Source organism: Marmota marmota, unplaced genomic scaffold (genome assembly GCF_001458135.2).
Source record: "Marmota marmota marmota unplaced genomic scaffold, marMar, whole genome shotgun sequence".
In the NCBI taxonomy this organism is placed as follows: Eukaryota; Metazoa; Chordata; class Mammalia; order Rodentia; family Sciuridae; genus Marmota; species Marmota marmota.
This window is the reverse complement of record NW_026000169.1, coordinates 12,366,232-12,389,407: the sequence shown is the minus strand read 5'-3', so window position 1 is coordinate 12,389,407 and position 23,176 is coordinate 12,366,232. Positions and strand designations below refer to the sequence as shown.

General features: G+C 36.4%; 1 protein-coding gene across 13 annotated transcripts in view; it reads left to right on the top strand.

The window, feature by feature from the left end:
* Window positions 1–22,046, top strand: part of Lmntd1 (lamin tail domain containing 1) — a 319,597-nt gene extending 297,551 nt beyond the window's left edge. For all 13 annotated transcript variants that reach the window (XM_048787329.1, XM_048787336.1, XM_048787333.1 and 10 more), the window contains 6 exons: window positions 2,870–3,056; window positions 3,771–3,890; window positions 9,713–9,930; window positions 10,482–10,654; window positions 16,351–16,413; window positions 21,417–22,046. In XM_048787329.1, coding sequence (XP_048643286.1) covers window positions 2,870–3,056; window positions 3,771–3,890; window positions 9,713–9,930; window positions 10,482–10,654; window positions 16,351–16,391 — 739 coding nt within the window. In that variant the 3' untranslated portion in view covers window positions 16,392–16,413; window positions 21,417–22,046. The remainder of the gene's footprint in view (window positions 1–2,869; window positions 3,057–3,770; window positions 3,891–9,712; window positions 9,931–10,481; window positions 10,655–16,350; window positions 16,414–21,416) is intronic.
* Window positions 22,047–23,176: the final 1,130 nt, after the last annotated feature.

Sequence of the window (23,176 nt, the reverse complement as noted above, 5' to 3'; positions counted from 1 at the left end):
GAATTCTTTCTTATTGCAGCTTAAGCATGAGATACGAGGAAGGAAAAAGAGATTAAAGAGGCTGACAGACTAGGTAGGGCTTTGTTTCCATGTTGTGAAGTTAACTTTTTATCTGGAGGAAAGGGTGATACACTAAAGGATTTCTGGCAGGAAAATTCAATGTCAGGTATGAATCATATGAAGATTGCTCTGGAAGCAAAACAGAATGGTTAGGAGCAGGAAGAACTGGAGAAAACAGGATGCTGCGATGATGTCACACAAGATGATGAGAGCCAAATAAAGATGGCAGCTCTACAGGTGGATGAACACAGAGGAAACCAAAGAGGCAGAAGGAACAGAACTTAGTCATGGAGGATAAGAGAGGGAAAGCCATGGAAGTTTCAGGCATGGCCAATGGGAAAATTATGCAGTTCTCTTAAAGAGTTTTTCAGTTGGAAGAATAGATCACAACAGGCCAAAATGATGAGCTCAGAGTTACCTTTGGAGGCCTGTGGTCAGTTGTTACTATGGGTCTGAAGCTCAGCAGTTAAGTCAGGTAATCGATTTTACCATAGTGATCATTGGTATGATAATGATCACTGAAGCCCTGTTCATGGATAATACCACATCTACAGAGAGTGATGGAAATAAAAGAGGGCTAAAAACAGTTATGTCATGGGCTGACATCTGAGAGGTGATCAAAGAAGATAAATCTGAAAAGGGGCAAACAGGTAACAGAAACAAAGCAAAAGGGGAACTTTCATAAAAGAGAGTCTATCTGGCAAAAGCAAATCCTTCAAAGACATAAAGATAAAGGCTGAACAGATACCACTCAACTTACCAACTTTGAAGGGCATTAGTCATCTGCATCTGTAGCAGACATAGGCAGTCGTGATTGAGAAGTGAGGAATTTATGATGCAGTCTTTTCAAAAGCAGGTTTGGGGAATAGTATGACCTGTAAGGTGGAGGAGGGTTGCTTTGTTTTTGTTTTTCTTTTGTTTTTTAAAGTTGTAGCACTTTAAGAAAAGATATGTATTTGAGAAAAGATGCAGTCTAGAGGGAGAGGTTGGTGTTAAAGGATAATGAATGGATGGAGAGGCTGAAGCGGCAGAGAAGGAAGTCACCCAAAGGCTTCACGTTGAGTGGGAGAAGAGTCCCTCTTCTACTGCAGAGTGGGCTGGAACAGAGAAAGTTATGTGGCAGTAATAAATGAACCTTCTTCTAACTGGGAAGCAAGAAAACAATTCTCTCTCATAGATATATTTTCTTAGTAAGATTATTTGCTGGGAGGGATATGAACATGATTGGGGGTGGCAAAAGGCACTGTCTCAGCTCATGAAGAAGACAACTTGCTGTTCATCATGAAGGGAGATGCTAAAGGCCCAGGTGTGGCTGAAAAACCAATAATTTTTTGGTAGCAACAATCTGTGTATAGTGTGTGGGAGAGGGGTGGGGGGATGTTTTCTAGCAGTGCACACCCAGCAGGGTGTGTACAGAATGTTAAACAAGTTGAGTGATTGGATGAATCCAATTTGAGATCTTACTAGTTGAATGAGGCAGAGAGCAAGCACTAATTTTTATTGAGTGACCCTGAACATGAGAGTTAATCTCTCTAAACCGGTTTCCTGATCTATAAAATGGGACTAAAAATAGTACATGTCTCACTTGGTTGTAAGACTTAAATGAGATGATAAAGTGTTCCTCATTTTTTTTTACTACGACTTTCAATTAGAAATATGTATGTTTTGTGAAAATTAAATAAATTGTGGAGAAAGATATATAAATGGAGATAGTGACAGATGCAGACATATTTTTCCCAGTGCCTAGTACTTAGTAGTATTGGTGATTATTATTGGTAGGGATATATTTTATTTTGAATATGCTGGTCCTAAGCCATCCAAGTGATTTCATAACCTGCTAATGGGCTGTGACCCACACTCTGAAAAATGCTGATACCTGGAACATACTCAGTCCTCAACACAAGGTGGAAGGTAAAAAATACCATCTTATGTTTGCATAATGTGTTCACTTTCCAAATTTGTTTTAATCACATAGTTGTAATATGAGGCATCCCCAAAATTTCGTGTGTGCGACAATGCAAGCATGTTCAGAGGTGATATGATTAGACTATGAGTTGTAACCTGATCAGTGGATTATTCACTGATATGGATTAATTGAGTGGTAATTGCAGGCAGGTAGGATGTGACTAGAAGAAATAAAGTTTCTGGGAGTGTGACTTTGGGGTTTCTATTTTGCTCCTGGTAGAACTCTCTTTCTGCTTCCTGGTTGCCATGTCTTGACCTGCTTTCCTGCCATGCCCTCTGCCATGATGTTCTGCTTCACCTTGGGCCCAGAGCTATGGAGCTGGCCAATCATGGACTGATCCAATGAAACCAAGAGTCAATAACTTGTCCTCCTCTAAATTGTTCTTGTCAGATCTTTTGGTCACAGCAATGAAAAAGCTGAATTAAAGCAGTTGCTTCACAGTCACTGTATCAGAAGTAAACTAAAAGTTTTAACTTTTCTCTTGATCTGCTCTTGAGAATTTCATGTCACAATGGTTTCGAATTGAGCAGGAGGAAATTTAAAAAATTATAATCACACCTTCCTATGGGCATTCATACCCTGACTCTTACAGCACATTTTAGGTTTCCTTTAATTATCTTGTGTGAAACAGATCATTTTATCGTATCAATAAAGAAACAGAAATAAGGCATCAAGCCATTTGTCTTAAATTACAAAATATATGATTTCTATGTAGAACATGCCCAGTAGAATGTACAGCTTAGGAACAACTTCCAAAGCGTGTTTATTTTTCAGTTCTGAAAGTGAGCCAAAGACATTCATATCAGAAGGCACTTTTATAATCTTTGTGTTTTATTTTTCCAGTTCTCTTGGAGACATTGAAATAGCTGAAGTGAATGCCCAGGGTTTGTTTGTGAGGCTCCTTAACTCTTCCCCTGACAAGGAACTGGAGATTGGAGATCATATTCTCCAGCAGAATGTGAAGGGACAAGCAGTTTCTTTGTACCAGTTCCTTCCCAATATTGTCATGCAGGCCAATTCCACGGTGACGGTGAGTATGTGATAGGAATAGGAGGAACTGGAATTGTAGAGATAAAGTTCATTGGCCCCATCAGCCTGTGACTCCGTACCAGTGGTGGCATCTTCCCCAGATCTGTCCATAAAAAGTAATTATTTTTTGTTCTTGTTACTTAATTGTGCCACTTGATCTATCTTCTGGGTAAAAATTTATACCCATAATCAAAATTTCACAGCTTTCTTCAATTTAGTACATGATATCTCGTTTTTTAATCATTTAACTATTAAAGTGGAGTTCCCTATTTCCTTACTGTAAATAACCATGTCCTTAGAAGACAAGAGATTTTTTTTTTTTTTTTTTTTTTGCAGAATAGGTAATTGTAGATGATGCTGGAAGATTCCCCATCTTTCCTGTGCTTTCCCTTAAGTCATGTGCAGTAGCTGTTTGGTGTGGTACACAGCTTGGTATTAAATATTTCATAGCCATTATATTTTAAAGCCTCACCTGAAGCCAATCACAGTGGCATGCACCCACCTGTACTCTCAGCTACTTGGGAGGCTGAGCTGGGAGGATCACTTGAGCCTAGGAGTTTGAGGCCAGCCTGAACAACATAGCAAGACCTCATCTCTTAAAAATAAATAAACAGCACTAAAATCTCACCTATTGAGACAGGTTAAGTTGCAATGACCCTGTGACCTTCACGGGACTCTGCTGAGCCCAGCAGCATTCATCGATGTTTTCTTACAGGTGTGGGCAGCAGCATCTGAAGCGAAGCATCATCCACCATCAGACTTTGTTTGGAAGGAACAAAACAAATTTAAAACAAGTCCAGATTGTACAACGATCCTGTGCAAACCCAATGGGGAAGTCAGTGTCTGGTTTGTAACAATAGTTTTTAGCAAACTGGATAGCCCTCTTTATGTCTCCTTCTTCTCTTAGCTTACTCGGCTGTTTTTCCATCCTGCAAAGCTTGAAGAGGGTCAGCACTAAATGCCATAACACATCAGGCAATCAATCCAACAGCACCCTCTTTCCAATGTCCAAGAAGAACTGCATAAAGAACTGCACAAATTTGACAAAAAATGATTTTGATATCCCATATTTCTAAGAAACTACTTCAAATTTCAGAGTCCAGGAAAATTTTTATTTGTGATATTAGCTTGATGAGCAGGGTAAGGAGGGCACTACATAACAGTCTATTCATTTAATCATTTTTCTGATATTTATGGAGCTTCTATACTCTTAGGGCTGTATTAAGTGCTGGGAATATAACTTAAAGAAATGTGATCTGCTTCCAAGGGACCAATATCCTTATAAAAACTTAGTCTTAATTTGAAATGATTATACTTTGTCCACTCTAAAATTAATTGTACTATAAATAGCTTTGTGTAATTTGTTTCCAGTACTTGATAATTTTATACTGCAATTTTATTTTTCCCTGGTATAATAGCATCATAAATATATATCCACTGACATACTAATAAAATTTAAAGGTATGTTTATATGAAAACAAAGTTATTCTTTTTTCAAAATGGTTAGATTTTTTTTAAATATTTGCCTTTTTTTCTTATCCTTGGTCTCATGGTGTCTTATAACTACTAACCCACACAATGTATTGATCGGATTCTCTCAGCTTCTTTCTTGCTCCATCACCACTGGACTTTCCCTTTAGAATACTTGGCTAATTTATTAAGAGCCATTTTATGCCTTTCTGTGAGATCAGTTTTCATTAGATGGGGAGAGCACTCACCAGATGTCATTTAGCAGACTTTATTCAGTCCACTCTAAGTCCCTTTATGGGTTAGAATTGAATTTTATACTGATAATAATTTTCACTATTTGGGAAGAAAAAAATTATGCAAGCTAAGTTATTTCCTCAGCCTCATGAGAAATCGTTAGTAGAGCCCAGGGAGATCCCAGCTCAGAACTTTCATCACATGTATCCACTTCGTAACCAGGTTTGTGGCTTCTGCTTAGGTGTGCACTGTTCCAGGTGATGGGTGCTGAATCAGACAGACCAAGTCCCTGAGCTCCTGGAATGTGCACCTTATAAATTGACATTCCCTGCCACTGAATTAGACTGTGTCCTTAGACTGTTTTACTTGCTGGTTTGAACTACTTTGATTGGTTTATTTTGAAGATATTTACATACATATGTTATCTGTCAGGCAGGGTGGCATGTGATGTAGAACTATATGTGATATAGTCCTTTTCCTTAGGAGACACAGAATTTTTTTAAAGTAGAAATTGAATTAGCCAGAAATAATTGCAATGCTGTGAAACAGTACTTAAAGAGAAATATGTGCACAGAGCATGACAGCCCATGTCACAGATGTCAACAAAGGAGTGTCAGGAAAATTGTTCGCAGGAAGAAACACTTGTCCTGAGTCTGTGAGAGGGAGTTTGCCCAGCTGCCCTTAATCTGAGAGGGATCTTGCCCGATTCCACCTCCCTCACTGTCCTCTCCTGTGCTCCTCATGCTGTCTGTTCTAACCACTCTGTCCTTCATTACATTCATTCCCCAGTTCTCACTGCTTCTTCAAGCCACAGAGCCTTTGCACATGCTTTGCTCCTTCAGAGATTCTCTTCCTCACCTTTTTTACCTATTAAATCCTTCCTTCCCTTCAGACCTTAGCAAGACTTTTTCCCCCTAGAGTCACATCCCATTGGAATATGCCACTCATGGTAAAGCAATAAGTAGTATTTAATTCATCTAGAAAATATTCCCACAAAACAAGCTGACATGTAATTTTAAATCAACTTGAAACTCTAATATAAACACAAAGTTCTTTTTTCCTAGCTATCTAACTATAATAATGTGTGTGTGTGTATATATATATATATATAAAATCCATCTTTGGGGAAAGTCACAGAGCCAGCCATCTTCTGTCTACAACAAAAGAAACTTACACAGACCTAAATATATCCTGTTTCTGAACTTGCATAATACTATTTTAAAAAGAGAAGTTACATTAGAAGTCAACCTTTAAAAGAAACCTAAGTAAAGTATGATTTAGACTACTTTTTAAAAAATATTTCTTTAGTTGTCAATGACCTTTATTTTATTTATTTATATGCAGTGCTAAGAATCGAACCCAGTGCCTCACACATGCTAGGCAAGCACTCTACCACTGAGCTACAAATCCAGCCCCTGATTTAGACTACTTTTTTTGAGTTACTGACATGACAAAAGTTAAAATTTAATATAACTACAAACTTTAGGGTGTAGTATAAAAGTAGATTTTAGTTTTGCTCTTCCATGAATTAATTATGCAATTTTCATTCTATTTTCTCATCTGTAAAATAAGAGATTATATGATATAATCACTAATAGTCTATGAATATATGGATTTTAAAAAAGGGCTAGACTTTTTCTACCAGGTACACTGTTGTCCCATAGGATTTATAGCCCCTGCACTCTATGCCGACAAAGTAATAGATGTCTAATGGGGGCGATGGCCACCATCTCACTGGGGAGTTCTTCTTCCTGCCCAGGAGAATGTAAGCCACCCTAAAACTTAAAGTCTCAAATAATTAGTGAATAGCAAAACACAAATATTCAGAAATATATTTAGAAAAGCAAAGCCCCTGATAGATCTAGTCCACAAGGGCGCTGGAACTAGATACAGAAAAGATGGCTCTGGTGGTTTATTTAAGGGGGTACAGCAAAGGCAGGGATAAAGTTACAGGGGTGGAGTCTTGCTTCCTGATGTCTTACAGTTGGCAGGTTGATTGACATCTTGGCAGGTCACACCCATCTCAGGTGCTGTGTGGACCATGGCAGAGCAGAATAGAAATTCGCATTGTCCCTGGGCAACTGACCAAGAAAATGTCCACTGGTAATTCCCAGACACCAGATGTTTCTATCCACTAGGCTTCCATGCGCAATGACCCACATACAACCCATGGACGGCTTGTGATGGATGTCTTAGGTTTGTTCAGTGGTATTTTCCCAGTCCATCATTCTGCATTGGAGATCCAGATGTGGAACAGATCCCTCGTAGGCAACTCACTGAAGACCTCTTTATAGATACACTATTTTATTGATTCTCAGTAATTCAAGTATTTTACAAAGGAGGGAAACAGGACTTGGAAAGTTAGATGTCTTGCTCCAGGTTTTATGATTAGTAAAATGACAGAATTTTTAAAAAATCACATCTTTTAAGAATTTTTATGTAGTACTGAAAATAGCCTACAGTATTCCTAAGACCAACATTCAAGAGGGGAGTTTCCATTTTATCACAGTATCATTATAGTCATCAGATATTTTTAAGTCTTTACAATTCAGGGAGAAATAAAATATTGCTCTTGCCTAGGAAAGGCATGCAATGTAATTAAGAAAGATCACACTAAAATGATCACAAATTTATTTTCAAAATAAATGTGTATGTCTCAGCTATTAAAAGAGGGAGGATCTCAAACTGATGATCTGCCGCAACTGTGGGATTTTCTTGCTGTTGTTCATAAAAACGAACTTTTAAAAATATTACATGTCCTCATTCATTTTTCGTAGCCTCACCCAATTTGCTTGATGTTATCTTTATGTCTATTTAATTTGTCAGGCCAACCAGAGGCTTTTTTAAATGATAACAGCATAAAGCAGAAACCTGTAATTGTATAAACTAAAAACAGATCACAAGAATAAGTAGAGCATTGGGGTTCATTTTGATGCTTAATTTTCTCTTGTTGAATAAAGATATAATTGTTGGTCACTATGCAGGAATTTCCTGAGTAATTTTTGCACATATTCATTGTCCAAATGCTTCAGGAAACTAAAGCAAACTCCAGCTTTAGTGTTCATGGGACTTCCTAACTCTCACTTAGGATTCTAGCTGGAAAACATGTGTTCTTCTCCATGCCTTTGGTTTTACTATCTATTTCTCCATCTCAAAATATGGATATACGTATAATGTTGTAAATGTTTAAAGTTTTAACTTATGAATATTTCAACTACTTTCTGCACAGTTCTTTATAGTTATATGAAATTCAGTAGCTTAAATGAATTTCAAATACTCTTGTAAAGCAATGCCCCACTGCTACTCTCCCCATTTTATATATGAGAACACAGTCCAAGATAATATGTGGCTGACCTGATTGAGATTATGAAGAACTGGCAAGTAAAAGCAGATATCTTCCTAGATCCTTCATTAAGTAATTCACTAATCCACACACAGTAGGTAAATGACATTATACAGATTGGTTTTTAAATGATGTTGCATCTTATTTTATGGCATACATAAAGATCATCTCAAAATGGATAGAATACCTTAATGTAAGACCTGAAACCATAAAACTCCTAAAAGAGAACATAGTGGGAGAGGTCCTGGACATTGACTTTGGCTATGATTTTTTGGATATCACACCAAAAGCTCAGGCTGCAAAAACAAAAACAAATAAACAGGACCATGGCAAACTAAAAAGCTTCTGCACAGCAAAGGAAACAATCAAAAAATTAAAATGGCAGCTTATAGATTGGGAAAATATATTTGCAAATCATAATGTGATAAGAGGTTAATAGCCAAAATTTATAAAGAACTCTTATAACCCAATAGCAAAAAAACAAATAATACAGTTTAAAAATGGGCAGAGTATCTAAACAGACATTTCTCCAAAGAAGACATAAAAGTGCCCAATATATTTATGAAAAGGTGTTCCACATCACTAACCATCAGGGAAATGCAACTAATAACCACTATAAGATACTACCTTCCACCTATACAGGTGACTATTATCAAAAAGCAAGAGATTAATGTTGGTAAAGGTGTGGGAAAAGGGAAACCTATTACACAGCTGGTGGGAATGTAGATTGGCACCGCCATTATGGAAAATAGTGTGGAGGTACCTTTAGAAATTAAAAACCAACTACCACATGACCCAGCAATCCCTCTTCCAGATGTATACCCAAAGGACATGCAATCACCACTTAATAAGTTATCTACACTCCATGTTTATTGCAGAACTATTCATAATACCAAGATATGGAAACAAATGCCCCTTAACAAATAGATGAAGAAAATATCACACACATACACACACAGAGGAATATTATTCAGCCTTAAAAAAAAGGATCTTGTCATTTGCCACACACGGATGGATTCTAGTTACCAGGGGGAGAGATAAATCAAAGAATATAAAGAATATAAAATATAAATTAAAGAATATATATAGGATGAAAAAATCAAGAGATTTAATATAAAACATGAGGACTACAGTAAACTTGTATTTATTTGTAATGTTATTTTTGTTAACCCATTATTAAATCCCAAGTTTTCAATTCTGAAAATACTTCAATGAATTTGACAGATACATTAAAATATGTTGAAAATGATAACTTATAGCTTATATATTATATAAATAATACTGTATTTTATATCGTTATAATTACCTTACAGATTAATTATATAATAAATTATATACTATAGTTTTATGGCATGATGGGACAAAATGTATTAAATAAGTGAAATATAGTTGCTGTTTTCATAGAAAAAGCCATTACATGAAATGATAGTTAATTTGCTGTCTGATGGTAACCATTTTACTATCCATACATATCCCATAACATTATATTGTAAACTTCAAATATACGTAATAAACCTTATTTTAAAAAATAAATTATATGGCACTGAGTCTGTGACATTAAAAATGTATCATTCCAATAACATTTACTATTAATAAATCGTTTTCATTAGGCTATTGCTTGGTACACTCCTATTCACTGGAAGCAAGCATGGGAAAAATTGGAGACTGACATTGAATTTGACAGATGTTCAGTCGTAACTCCAACATTCAGAAAGCATGTTTTTCAGTGGACCACACCTGCAGCTGCAGTAACTAAAGAAAACCAAGATCAATCTAAGGGAGATACCTCAACATGTCTAGTGGAACAAAGTCCACCTTTTATTAAGAGGTAAAGGATATTTTGTTTTGTTTGTTCTACTGGGTGATCCAAAAATTAGTAACTGAACACATGGGAATGACTGGGTGAAAGATATGTGATGAATAAGTAATATGTCAACCATGGTTAAGAAACTGTTTTGAATAGGAGCCATGTGAGAATCATAAAAACAGAGGGAGAAGTTTTATACTTGTAGCAATGAAGGCTGACAGTCTTCAGTGGGTCATGTTGAGACCAAGCCACTTAATTTTTCCTTCACACTGTTATTCAGGGAAAGGATGCTGCCAGGGTGAAGAGGTGAGATTGTCCCCAGGTCTTTAGCAGTGCTTAGGAGGAGAGAGAGATATATATCACTTAGGCATTTAATCTTGGATCAAGAGGTTCAGAATGTCATTCATTTGTATGCAAATATTTCTGGTTGTATAATAAATATTCTGCCTACAAAGTCTAGAAAAGCCATGTTTTCTTGGTTTTGAAGCATATTTTCACTTTAATTACACTGTCAACACTAGTGCCACAGCATAACATACCTTTTGGGTTAAATTTATAATTTTCTTTCTCAGAGAAAAGGAAATCCCACCGAGTCTTTTCCCCAATAGAAGCCCTTGGGGCCACAGTCCCTCTGTTCCTGCACATCCTTACTGTCCCCTGATTGACCCGTACAACATATGCACTACTGGAAGCAACTTGGAGAGACAGCCCAGGTGTCAGTCAACCAGACCTGATCCAGCCCCAGGTAAATCAAAAGGATATTTATTCCACTGGAGAGCAAGGAATGTGTGTGTTTTTTTTGATAAGGATTAAAAACCTTCAGATTCAGATCTTCAAGCAAGGCTCTTAAAAAAAAAAGTATTGTAAACCAATCACATTTACTGTAGCTCAGCGTCTTCCACAGTTCCTGATAAATATCTGTTGAACTAACAAATGGATCAAAAGAACAGCATGACCGCATAAGTATGTAAGATTCTTGAAGCTTGGAGAAAAAATGTATTTTATTTTTTCATCAAGCAAGAAAAATACATCTTACAAGTTATGCTGTACTAAAAATACCCATCTTTTCCCAAAACAACAGTATTAATCCCAAATTCTGATTCACTTTCTATCATAAAGTCCCATAAATAAAGCTTTTTGAGTTGGTGTTATTAACCTGGGATCTGGGAATGTATTCCCCCAGAAGTCCATGAACCTGTTAAACTTAGTAAAAAATGTGTGCCTACAGGATTCCCCCCAACCCACCTCCAGGGAGAGGGTCTATGAGGTTCAGTAGATGATCGTAATTTAAAAACAAAAACAAAAACCTGGATGAGAAGAACACAATGCCAAAAGACACAATAATGGTCAAAGCAACTGTATTTGCAATACACTAAAACTAGAAGCAATCCATTGTTCATCAACAATATAATGGATAAATTATAAATTATTTATACATAATGAAAATGAATGAACTATTGCTACATGCAAGAATGTCAATGAAGTTCATGGGCATAATTTCGAGTAACAGATGTCATACTGAAAGGAATGTGTATTGAGTAATCCCATGTATGTGAAATTCAGAAACATACAAAACTGAACCATGGTGTCAGAGACCAGAATAGTAATCATCTCCAAAAAAAAGAAGGAGTACTTGAAAGGTACCAGACAGTGCATCTAGAATATTGACAGTGCTTCATTTCCTGATCTGAGTAGTATTTACTAGTACATGTCATGTTTTCAAAATGCTGTGCAATCATGATTTGTGAACCTTCTTGCATGTATGTTATACTTAAAAATTATTTTTAAATTTTTGATGACAAAAAGAGAAAAGGAAGAAAGCATTGTTATAGTAGTAAGCACTGATAGCTTATACCCTGACAAGAAAGAAGTACATTGATTAAAATCGCTCAAAACAAACATTAATGATATGAAACTTATTTAGTGTAGGAGGAGAATAGAATAAATCTATTACTGCATTACAATGTATTAGGAGTTCATTATAATATAGTTTGTCATATAGTTCTGCCATTTCCAGGAATACCTTGTGGTAGAGATGGCTAATTGGTGCCCCCAAACCATTGTTTGTTTAGGCACAGGACCCAGAGGCCAAGGAAAACCTGGACACATGGACACCAAGAATAAAAACTGTTTTTCTCACCTCTGCTGCAGCTAGCAGAACCATGTGCCAACATTCTATATGATGGAATGTGGATAGAAATTTTGTATGCAACATCTGGATCATGTTCTTGGAGTTTTAGCTCCCCTGTGTTTTCTCTGTGGCAATGATAGCAGGGTCTGGAGCTGCCTTCTTCAACTCAGAGATGAAGCCATGTGTTGAGGACAGAAGAGCCACCTTAAGTGCCCTGTTTTGGCACATCTCCAGGATGTTAAATGAGAGAGAAACAATCTTGTTTAAGCCATTGTTAAGTTGGATCATTGTATCTGAGCCAGATGGCCCACACAACATTGCTGCCACTTAAGATTTAGTTTCACTTAATAGGCTCCTGGTTAAAAAGAAAGCAAAAATCACAGTTAGAACAGACGTTTTTAAGACAATTAGGTAAATTTAAATATAAAATGAGCATTAGACATCGAGTTATTGTTTTGTTAGGTGTGTTAATTGCATGTTGGTTGTTCTTAGATTCATACAGAAATTTTTACATACTTACTAATGGGTTGGTGTGTAAGTACAGACATATAATGTGAATATGGTAAAATATTAATGGCTGAATATGGGTGTTAAATATACAAATATGGTTGTATTATTCATTGATATTTTCTGTGTGTTTGAAATTTTTCATAATAAAATTTGAAAAGATAGACAAGACAGACATTTTGGTAGAAAAGTATGCACCTGGAGCTAGTTGAGCACAAAGGCCTGGCACTGAGTGCAACATGAAAAGAACCACACTAAGGAAGGATTGGGCCCTTTCCCAAAGCTGATATGTTTGCCCAGTACTGACAGTTTTGTTCCTAGACCCAGAAGCACAGGCTTTCTTACAGAAATTAGTTTGCAGATCTTGGACAACTTTGTCAGTCTCCTTCTGTACCTCAGGTTATGGAAGAAATGAGTCTGAAAATAGTATTAGACAGACATTAGAGTCGATTACTGAATGCACTTTACTGCACACTTTTAATGCATTCGCCTATCATCTGTGATCCATGTTGTACAGTGCAGTGGGATTTGTTTTAATTGGAGACCCTACAGCACTCCTAACTTCAGTGTAGATGTTATTATAGTAATAATTATAATCATTTCTCTTTGTTTCTGAAGGTTACAGAACCCCATTGCAAAAGCCAACCTGTTAGAAAATCAATGAAACTAGAACATAGATAGCCTAACACAGGAATGAAATGAGGGTGTATCTCATCAGTGTAAGCTCTATATTAAGATAACAATTATGGAAATTTATTTAAATCGGACTGTGGACAATTGCTCATTACACTTCAATGGATCTGGCTTTTCTATCTTGAGATCACAGTATTTTTTTTTCCATAAGAAATTGTCAGGTGTGATGACACTTGTCTGTAATCCAAGCTACTTGGGAAGCTAAGGTAGGAAGATCACAAGCTCAAGGCCAGCCTTATCAACCTAACTCAGTGGTAAAGCACCCTGGGTTCAACCCCCAGTACTACAAAACAAGACAAAAAAAAAAAGAAAGAAAAGAAATTACTTCCAATACAGGTTTGATATAAATTTTGTCTTCAGGTCAGTATCTGTTCTGTTCGTCCCTGTTCGTATTTCATAGTTTAATTTTTTTTTCAAAAGAGGAATTTGGAATGTCTAATATCATATTTCTATGACTTGGCAGAATATTAGCCAATATTATATTTGTATATATGGCATTATTATTCAATAACTTGAAATTGTTTGAATCACTATATAGAAATTTTTTAACAAAACAAAACACAAGCATCTGACTATTCTGTGGACCAGAAAAGAATAATTATTTGGACTGCTTACTCTCAAATTGAATAGAAAATAATAACTTGAGGGAACATTTCAAAATGCCAACAAGTTCTGCCCATGTTCCATTATCAAATAATGGTCCCAAAAATTAGGAACTTCCATGTGAAGGAAAATTTTGTTACATCTTGTATTTGAAGATAACGGCTTTCCTCTTCTGTTGCTTTCAGATAATTTAGATTGAACATCATTATATTTCTACATCACTATTTTTTAAAGAACAGACAAGTGAGAACATCATTTATGTGCTTCTTTTTCTGACTGAAATGTTTCTTTAACAACCTAATAAAGAATTCCAAGTTAGAAGTCCTAATAACAAAATAATGAGGTAATGTCATGTCCAAATAAAAAAAAATTCACTGTTACAAAATGAGTACTTTAAATTGCCCTTTCATTATGAAAGATTGTAGCTTCATTTATGGAAATATATGCATTAATTATCCATTTCCTCACACAATTAAAAAATACTATTTCAGGAAATCAGAGTACTGAGATTAAATTAGCTAGATGCTAAATATTTCAGGTCCAAATTACCTAATAAATTGCCATCATCCACTGAATTTAAATAGATAAATAGTATTACTACTGATAATCCTGTCATTAAACTTCAAGAACTTATAGATGAGAATTTTAAATAAATGTTATCAGCTCTATAGCACTTTGTTTCTTGAGGAACGTGATTTCAGGGTGCAATTCAAAACCCTCATCCTCAGGCTACTCTGTCTGGAAGGACATACATAAAATATTTACAAGGTGTATTTTATGCCAACAAATTGCTCTGGAAGACGAGAAGTAATGAGCCCCACTCTTCTTGTATCTAACCACTTCCTAGGTAAGGAAAATATCTGAGAATCCTGTTTATATTCCAGATTCATAACTTCCTATTCAGAAAGTTTATACTGTAAATACGAAAGACAATCCTGATTCATTAGATTAAGGAACCTATTAGGGGGCTAAGCAAATGACTGTCAACCAAAAACACCAAGTTATCGTTAATCTTCCTTGCAGATCACATTTTCACATGTGGCTTTCAGATGATCTTTCTTTGTAATCAAACCGTGACAATTTAACTTGATAATACCAAGTTTGCATAGAAAAATAAAGGGTTAGGAGTGCTGAGGAACTAGTTCTGCTTTGGTTTTGGTTTTTCCAAAGTAGCTAATTGTTATCTGTACTTAGAATATTATTTTGCTTTCTTGTCTTTTATTTTATAAGAATAATATAAGAGCTCATATCTGATTTAGCAGTAATCTGAAATTAGGGTCATTCAATTAAACACTATTTCAGTTTGATATACTAGTTTCATATGTAAAAACTACATGTGGTGCATGTGTGTAGTATGTGTGTGTATGTAAATATATAAATATATATGGAGAGAGAGAGAGAGAGAGAGAGAGAGAGAGAAGAGAGATAGATTCTGGAGACTTAAGCCAGGGACATTCTATCACTGAGTTGCATCCCTGAGAATAGGGTCTTGCTAAGTTGACCAAACTGGCCTGCAAGGGGAATACTCCTGCCTCAGCCTCCTAAGTAGCTATGATTACAGGCATGTGCCACTACTCCCAGCTGTGAAAGTTATATTTATACAAAATCCTTTTAATCCCTACTTAAGTAAAATAATCCTTCCATATCTGTAGTTTCAGCATCCACAGATATGACCAACAGTAGATCAAAAATATTCTGAAAAAAAATGCATCTCTATTGAACATGTACAGGCATTTTTCTTGTCATTATTCCCTAAACAACAAAGTACAACTATTATTTACAAAGCATTTACACATTATTATGTATTTTATAATCAATCTATAAATGATTAAGTGTACAGGAAGATGTGTGTGGGGATTATAAGCAAATGCTATACCATTTTATATAAGGGACTTGAGCATCTCTGGGGATGGGGACAGGGGGAACTGGAACCAATCCCCATGGATACCCAGGGACCACTATATATGGGAGTGAGGAAGACCATCACATTAGTCACTTTGCCCACCAGGGTAGAGTTGACTAAAAATGGCAGGTGAGACAGCATCCCCTTCTGTCCATTGAATTCTTTATGGATCCCTTATAAGTCAGCCCGATTCCTCCACCTCCCTTCCCTAACTCCTATGCTATTATGGTAGGTCTAAGTGTAGAAAGCATTTCAGGAATTTTATAGGCTGGTCAGATTATTCTACAAACCTCTTGTTTATATAGATATAGATACAGATCTTCCAGATGGACATTTTCTCCTCAAGATTTTCATTAATTATGTCTTAAAATATATTTTTAAAATTATTTTTAAATGATTCACTGAAAACTTGGACTTAATAATAAATGATATTTTCCAAGTAGTTTTCAAGCTACTTGGTTCAAGATTCCATTAAATATGATCCTCAAACCATGGATTTCTTTTCAAATGAAGGAAAATTCCTATGTTTAGGATTTGTTTTAGTGTGAAATGCCAGTGCTTGGAATAGTGGACTGAACTTTTGTCCTTCCCTCCATATTTTTAGGGACCAAGAAAAAAAGGAAATCTAAGTTACAAAAGCAATAAACAACCAACTCAAACTTTAAAGGTAAGTAATGGTATTGCAAATTTACTTTCTCGGCAGAAAGATAAGAAGACAAATAATTTACAGAAATGTCTTTAAAAGTCATCAGAACATGGATTGTTCTTATTTATCTTGCAGTTACTAATTTCCAGTTAAATACTTTTGGGGCCATTTATCTTCCTGTTGAATGATAAACTTTCTAAGAACGGGAAACAAGGACATGTCACCTCTTACTTTCTGCCCCAGACCCTTGTCCTGTCCTTGTTGGTGGATACATAATGAACACTGAAATCTACAGTGATTTCTAATACTCAATAACTCTGCAACTCTGCAAATATAACAGTTCATTTTAGTTCCTATGGTCAATAGACTTGTAATTATATAACAGAAGCTTTTCTGCCTGAAGACACTGCCGATGCCCTGTGGTTGTATATTGTTTACATGGTGATGAGAAGAAGCTGAGGAGCTCTGCCTCTACTCAGTTGCCAGTTCACCTTATATCACTTAATCCGTCACTTCTTATGTTGCATCAACTTTTTCATGGTCATATCAACTACTAGGTAATTGGGGAAGATCCCAACAAATGCAGTTTTCTGCTTTTTAAGTGATTATGTTCATATTCTTGCAAACGCTGATGACGAGATGATTTTTCAGCCAAGGAATCCTTACAGTCAGTGTTCTTCTCTAGGACATATTCATGAGTGGGCTATGGTTTTCCTGCTCTTTTTTTCTGACTTTTGGATTATTCCCTGGCTTAAGACTGAAACTACTGCCACCCAAACTCTAGCTTGTTAATATTGACTTTACTTCTCCACACAACTAATGGTCTCTTGTGTCCCTACAGCCACCTTCCTGTGTGTACCAACTTTTTAGGTTTTCTCTGATGGCTGAACCGTTCAATTGCCTTCACCTGTCCCTCCCTAGATTTCCCCTAGTCCTCATCTTATGTTCTTCCAGAGGTCACTTACTCTTAACAAGCTCACTCTCCTCACTCCTATAACATCAAATCCTTGAACTTCCTACTTCCTAAAGATGTGATGGCCACAACACCCGTTTTAGGTTTTTATCTGTTTTTATCTTCCTGTTGAATGATAAACTTTCTAAGAATGGGAAACAAGGACATGTCACCTCTTACTTCCTGCCCCAGACCCTTGTCCTATCCTTGTTGGTGGATACTTTATGAACACTGAAATCTACAGTAATTTCTAATACTCAATAACAGCTCTGCTACTATAACAGTACATTTTAGTTCCTATGGTCATTTTAGTTCCTGTTTTAGTTAGCTTTCTCATCACTGTGACCAAAAGACCTGAAAAGAACAAGTTAGAGGAGAAAAATTTTATTTTTGTTCAGTCCATAGTCAGAAGACTCCATAGCTCTGGGCCTGAAGTGAGATTATACATCACGGTAGAAGAATGTGGTGGAAAGCAGCTCAGCTCACGACTGTCAGGAAGCAGAGAAAGAGCTTCACTAACCAAGGACAAAATATAAACCCCAAAAAACACACCCTCAGTGACCTACTTCATCTAGCCACTTCCTGTATGTGTTTACCACCCAGTTAATCCTTATCTGTGGTTTACCCACTGTGTCGATTAAGGCTCTCATAACCCAGTCATGTCACTTCTGAACATTTTTGCATTATCTCACACATGAGATTTCTGGGGGATACCTCATATCTAACCTATAAAACTCCCTACTCGAAAGATTTCTTTGTTTCTTAAAGGCCACTGGGCTTGTAAAGGAACTTATTTCAATAATTCCACTTAAGAACTCAAGAGACAAGTTACTAAAATCAACCAGTTACTAACCACAAAACCAAAACTAAATTACTCCAAAAAGTATTTTAAACTCCAAAAAGTATTTAAACTCCAAAAAGTTGGAGAATCCAGCCTTGTCTTCCGGTGATATAATTCTTGTTCCCAAAGGTCTTGAATTCTGTCTCCACTGGTATTTCCTCCAGTTGCCACAATCCTTAGTAGGATGCAGTTGAAACGCAGAGGGTAGGATGTGAAATCTGCACAGGCATTAGCAACCAGCACTTCTACCATCCAGTCACCCTTCACTCTCTGTAGCCAGAAGAAAATCCTACTGAATAGTGAACTTGCAGATGAATTGAAAAGGGGGCATTTTATTATAAACAAAAACAAGCATTTGTTTGTTTGGGTTGGGGAAAAAAAGTGTTCTGAATCATCTAATTTGATATTGAATAATATATTTTTGGCAAAGTGTTTAGCCTTTCTTAATCATGCAAAGTTATTACTTTGCTTAACTGTGATGGTCACAGATATGTTCTTTGATTCTCTCTCGTGCAGATTCTTTGGTAGATTTGATTACTTTTTGTATACTCTCTGTTTTGAAAAGTTCTAGGTATTTTTAGATACCTTTTGTCTTCTCCACCCCACTCTAAGAAGTACCTTTAGGATTGACCATCAATGTGCCCTCGGAATAGTTCTGAAGCTTCCCCAGGGGCAAACGTTCTTTTTTTATTCATTTTAGCTATCTATCCATCAATGAATCAATTATCAATTGCACTCAGCTCCTGAGACTGGCATATCTGTTCAGAGACAAAGCCATCATTGGTTCAGTTCTTGTAGGCATTCATGAGCATTCCCTGGCAACTTGTAATGCTACACACTTGTACAGAATGTCACTGTTTTCACATCATCTCATTTGTGCCTACGAGGTTAGGCAGTTCTGACCTCATCTCCAGTCTAGGGCTGAAGAAACTATAGCTCAGAGAGATTAAGTAATTTACCTAAAGCCACTTACATAGTAAATAGCACAATTAAGGCTAGAATCTCAGCCTAAAGCTGATGTTCTTACACACCCTTCTGCCAATTAAGTTTAAAGATTGTTTTATTGCCCCATTTCCAACCTATCTGAAAGGAGAAAACACCACACACTTAGAAGTGACACTAGAAAAACATTTTCATCATGAGAGGAGTTGGCCACTATGAGAATTTAAAGCCTGCTCTATACTGCAAAAAAATATTTAGGTCTTACTTCCAAAATTGCTAACCTAACAGAATGCCAAAACACAGGCAAATCAAAGTTCAATCTCAGGGGTCTTTGCTAATCATGTTTCTATGCAACAACTGATTAAAAACACACAGTGTAGTCAGAGTCAGAGCTCTTAAATGCTTTCTTTACTCAGTACTTTGCTCAGAATGTGTGGGAGTTCTATTGTGTGACTAATGGGCAGTGTAAGTGGGTGATGTTACACAATTTTGTAGGGAGAAAAAAAACTTTCCACAATTTAGAAAACACTGAGAAAGCCAGGAAATTATCCTTTGTGGCTGCCACCTGCCATATGAACACTCAGAATCACTGGGAGACACTGAGGATGGTAGGATAGAGAATAAAAAGAAAGAAGGAAAAGAACTGGGTCTTGTTATACATCAACAGCTCTGTCCTGAAGAGTCTGCAATTGTTTAGAACCTATAGAAAGTACTAAACCTTGATAACACAGGATATTATATCCATGGCAAACTCATGCATAACAAGGAACTCCTGTACATTGTATTAGACACTCCTAATGAAGTAGTGATGATGGAGTCCTTTGGTGAACTGAGCCATAATCACACATCTTTACTGTTCTGAATGGTCCATATCAAGAAGTCCAAACATAGGATCTTCTTTTGAAAATTCAAGAACTCTGCCTGGGGACCTTGACAAGAACTTTCCATTAAAATTTCTCCTGGGCCCAGGTTTTATGAATGAGAAGACAGAATTTAGCAGCCCAAGATGAGGGATTAATATTAAATATTCTTTGCTAAAGGAATTTTGAAAGCCTAATGTTCACATTTTCTGGTGTTTTCTATCTATACTTCGTAGTATATTGTTTCAATCTCTGCAGTAATAACATTTTTACTCCTCTCAGTCCCCAAAGTAATGTATCAATGTTCAAAATTCTTTAGTCACGTGGAATATCATCAATATTTGTTTTCTGCAACCATCTTCTTTCCAAGTTTGTTGCCTTCCTTGTTCTTGACCTCCCAGCTTCACCCTTACTATGTCGCGGTTTGATTTAATGGGAAGAATCAAGAGTCCTGAAGTCCAGGCTCCACACTGTGCTACTAAAAAACATTCCATAATTTCAAGAAAACTAAGCACAGTAGCCAATGTTTCCAGTTCCACTTCTGTAGAGGAGGTACAGAACACAGACCTCTCAGGTGTGAGGCCTCCTGCTAAGACTTCAACAGACGCCTCAAGCCAACTGCACATAGAAAAACAAAGCTACCTTTTATTCTATTACACTTTAAGTATGTTACTTGGTTTCTCCAGGTTTAGGGTACATTTTACTTAGATCTTTAAAGGAAAAGATAATTAGGTACTACTCAAGTACTACCAAAATGGAAATGAAAAACATGAACATTAAAAAATGAGTTACTGCTGGGCATGGTGGTGCACGCCTGTATTCCCCGCAGCTCAGGAGCTGAGGCAGGATCATTGTGTGTTCAAAGCCAGCCTCAGCAATTTAGCAAGGCCCTAAGCAACCCTGTCTCTAAATAAAATACAAAAAAGGGCTGGAGAGGTGGCTCAGTGGTTAAGTGCTCCTGAGTTCATTCCCCAATACCAAAAAAGAAATGTGTTGCGACTAAACTGGTTACCTCAGAACCATTTTGATCTTCATATTAAAGACCAGAAACAAACAGTATTCACAACCACCTAATGAAACAGCCAAGTCCCTTAGGAGTCAAAAAGCCCCATCTATCATTAACCATTGTGAAAACCATAACCTAAACAAGTGCACATGTTACAGAGTTGAGTTAGCAGGAGGAAAAAAAAAAATCCTTTTACCTTGGCAAAAGTTCAGATGTCACAGAAATAATTCCCTCTCTTCTGTGATTGTCCTGCATCCATTTATAAGCTAAAGAACTGCTAATTCCAAGTCTGAAATTTAAGATTAATGTGAATGGACTGTACACATCTGAACTTTACATTGCTATAACAATTTCAGTATATTGCCATTCTGAAATGTATTTCGCCATGTTGTCATTTTGTTTTATTATTTTATTTTTGTTCAGGACACCAAGAGGATACCTGGCATGTCACAGCCAGCCTTCATCATGCAAGAGAGGTAGCCAGCAGCCAGCAAGAAAATGATTTGTTTCAGAAAAGATAAGAAATGTGATCATTTTTTAAAGAAGGGAGGTAAAGTTAGTTTGTTTTTCTAAGCAGTTGAGAACAAGATCATTGATCAAAAGCAAACCAGAATGGTCTTCATTTTGTTCACATGAAGCTTACCATGTAATTTTAGTCTTTTATACCCTGTCCAACTGTTAGATCTACAACTTCTGCTATTTCTACAGGTGCATTTTCCAATGCGTAGTGTATCAGGAATTATGAGTCTTGTGCCCAGATATTCTATACAATTGGAAACTATCTCATTGAAGTGTGGATTAGTTCAGCTTTCTAATTCTTAGAGACTAACAATGAGTGAAATTCTAATACATACTACAACATGGATAATCTCTACAATGAGTGAAACTTCTATGGAGTAACAAATTGGAACTTTGTTAACCTTTCCACAGTTATCTCAAATTCAGCCAAAACAGTGTCACCTTCCATCTTATAATACCAGATAAAAAAAATCCCACAGATGGGAAATGAGAAAGGAACAAAAAATATTTTAATCAAATAATGGGATGGAACTATTTTTTTTTTATTTTTTTTTGAGTGCCTATTTTTTTTTATTTTTTTTTCATTGTTGGTTGTTCAAAACATTACATAGTTCTTGATATATCATATTTCACACTTTGATTCAAGTGGGTTATGAACTCCCATTTTTACCCCGTATACAGATTGCAGAATCACATCAGTTACACATCCATTGATTTACATATTGCCATACTAGTGTCTGTTGTATTCTGCTGCCTTTCCTATCCTCTACTATCCCCACCCCTTCCCCTCCCCTCCCCTCTTCTNCCCCTCCCCTCCCCTCCCCTCTTCTCTATCTACCCCCTCTACTGTCATTCATTTCTCCCCCTTGTATTATTTTCCCCTTTCCCCTCACTTCCTCTTGTATGAAATTTTGTATAACCCTGAGGGTCTCCTTCCATTTCCATGCAATTTCCCTTCTCTCTCCCTTTCCCTCCCACCTCTCATCCCAGTTTAAAGTTAATCTTCTTCTCATGTTCTTCGTCCCTACTCTGTTCTTAGTTACTCTCCTTATATCAAAGAAGACATTTGGCATTTGTTTTTTAGGGATTGGCTAGCTTCACTTAGCATAATCTGCTCTAGTGCCATCCATTTCCCTGCAAATTCTATGATTTTGTCATTTTTTAATGCAGAGTAATACTCCATTGTGTATAAATGCCACATTTTTTTAATCCATTCGTCTATTGAAGGGCATCTGGGTTGGTGATGGAACTATTTTTTAACCATTATTTTTTCTTTATTCTATAGCTATCTTATTCTAGGCCTATCTATAGTGTGGAAGTTGAAAAAATAATGGAATATTCAATTATTAACTTTGATCCTGTATGTAGTCAGAAAGTATGATTGCTTCCGATTCTGAGAAGATACCCCTTTTAAATTGATTTATGTGTATTTGTATAGCATATGCAGGAAGATGGGGTGCCTGCTATCTTGTGATATGAGAAGGAAGACAGAGTGAAAATTTTTCCCCAGATATCTGCTTTAAAAAATAAAAAGTAAAATAACCCAAAACTTTGTTAGTATTGACCACGAATAGAAACTCACTGAGTTTTATGGTTCATTTTTTCCAACTATCAAGAGCTAAAAAATTACTTACTTAAAAAGATATGTCAAGGGATTCTAACAA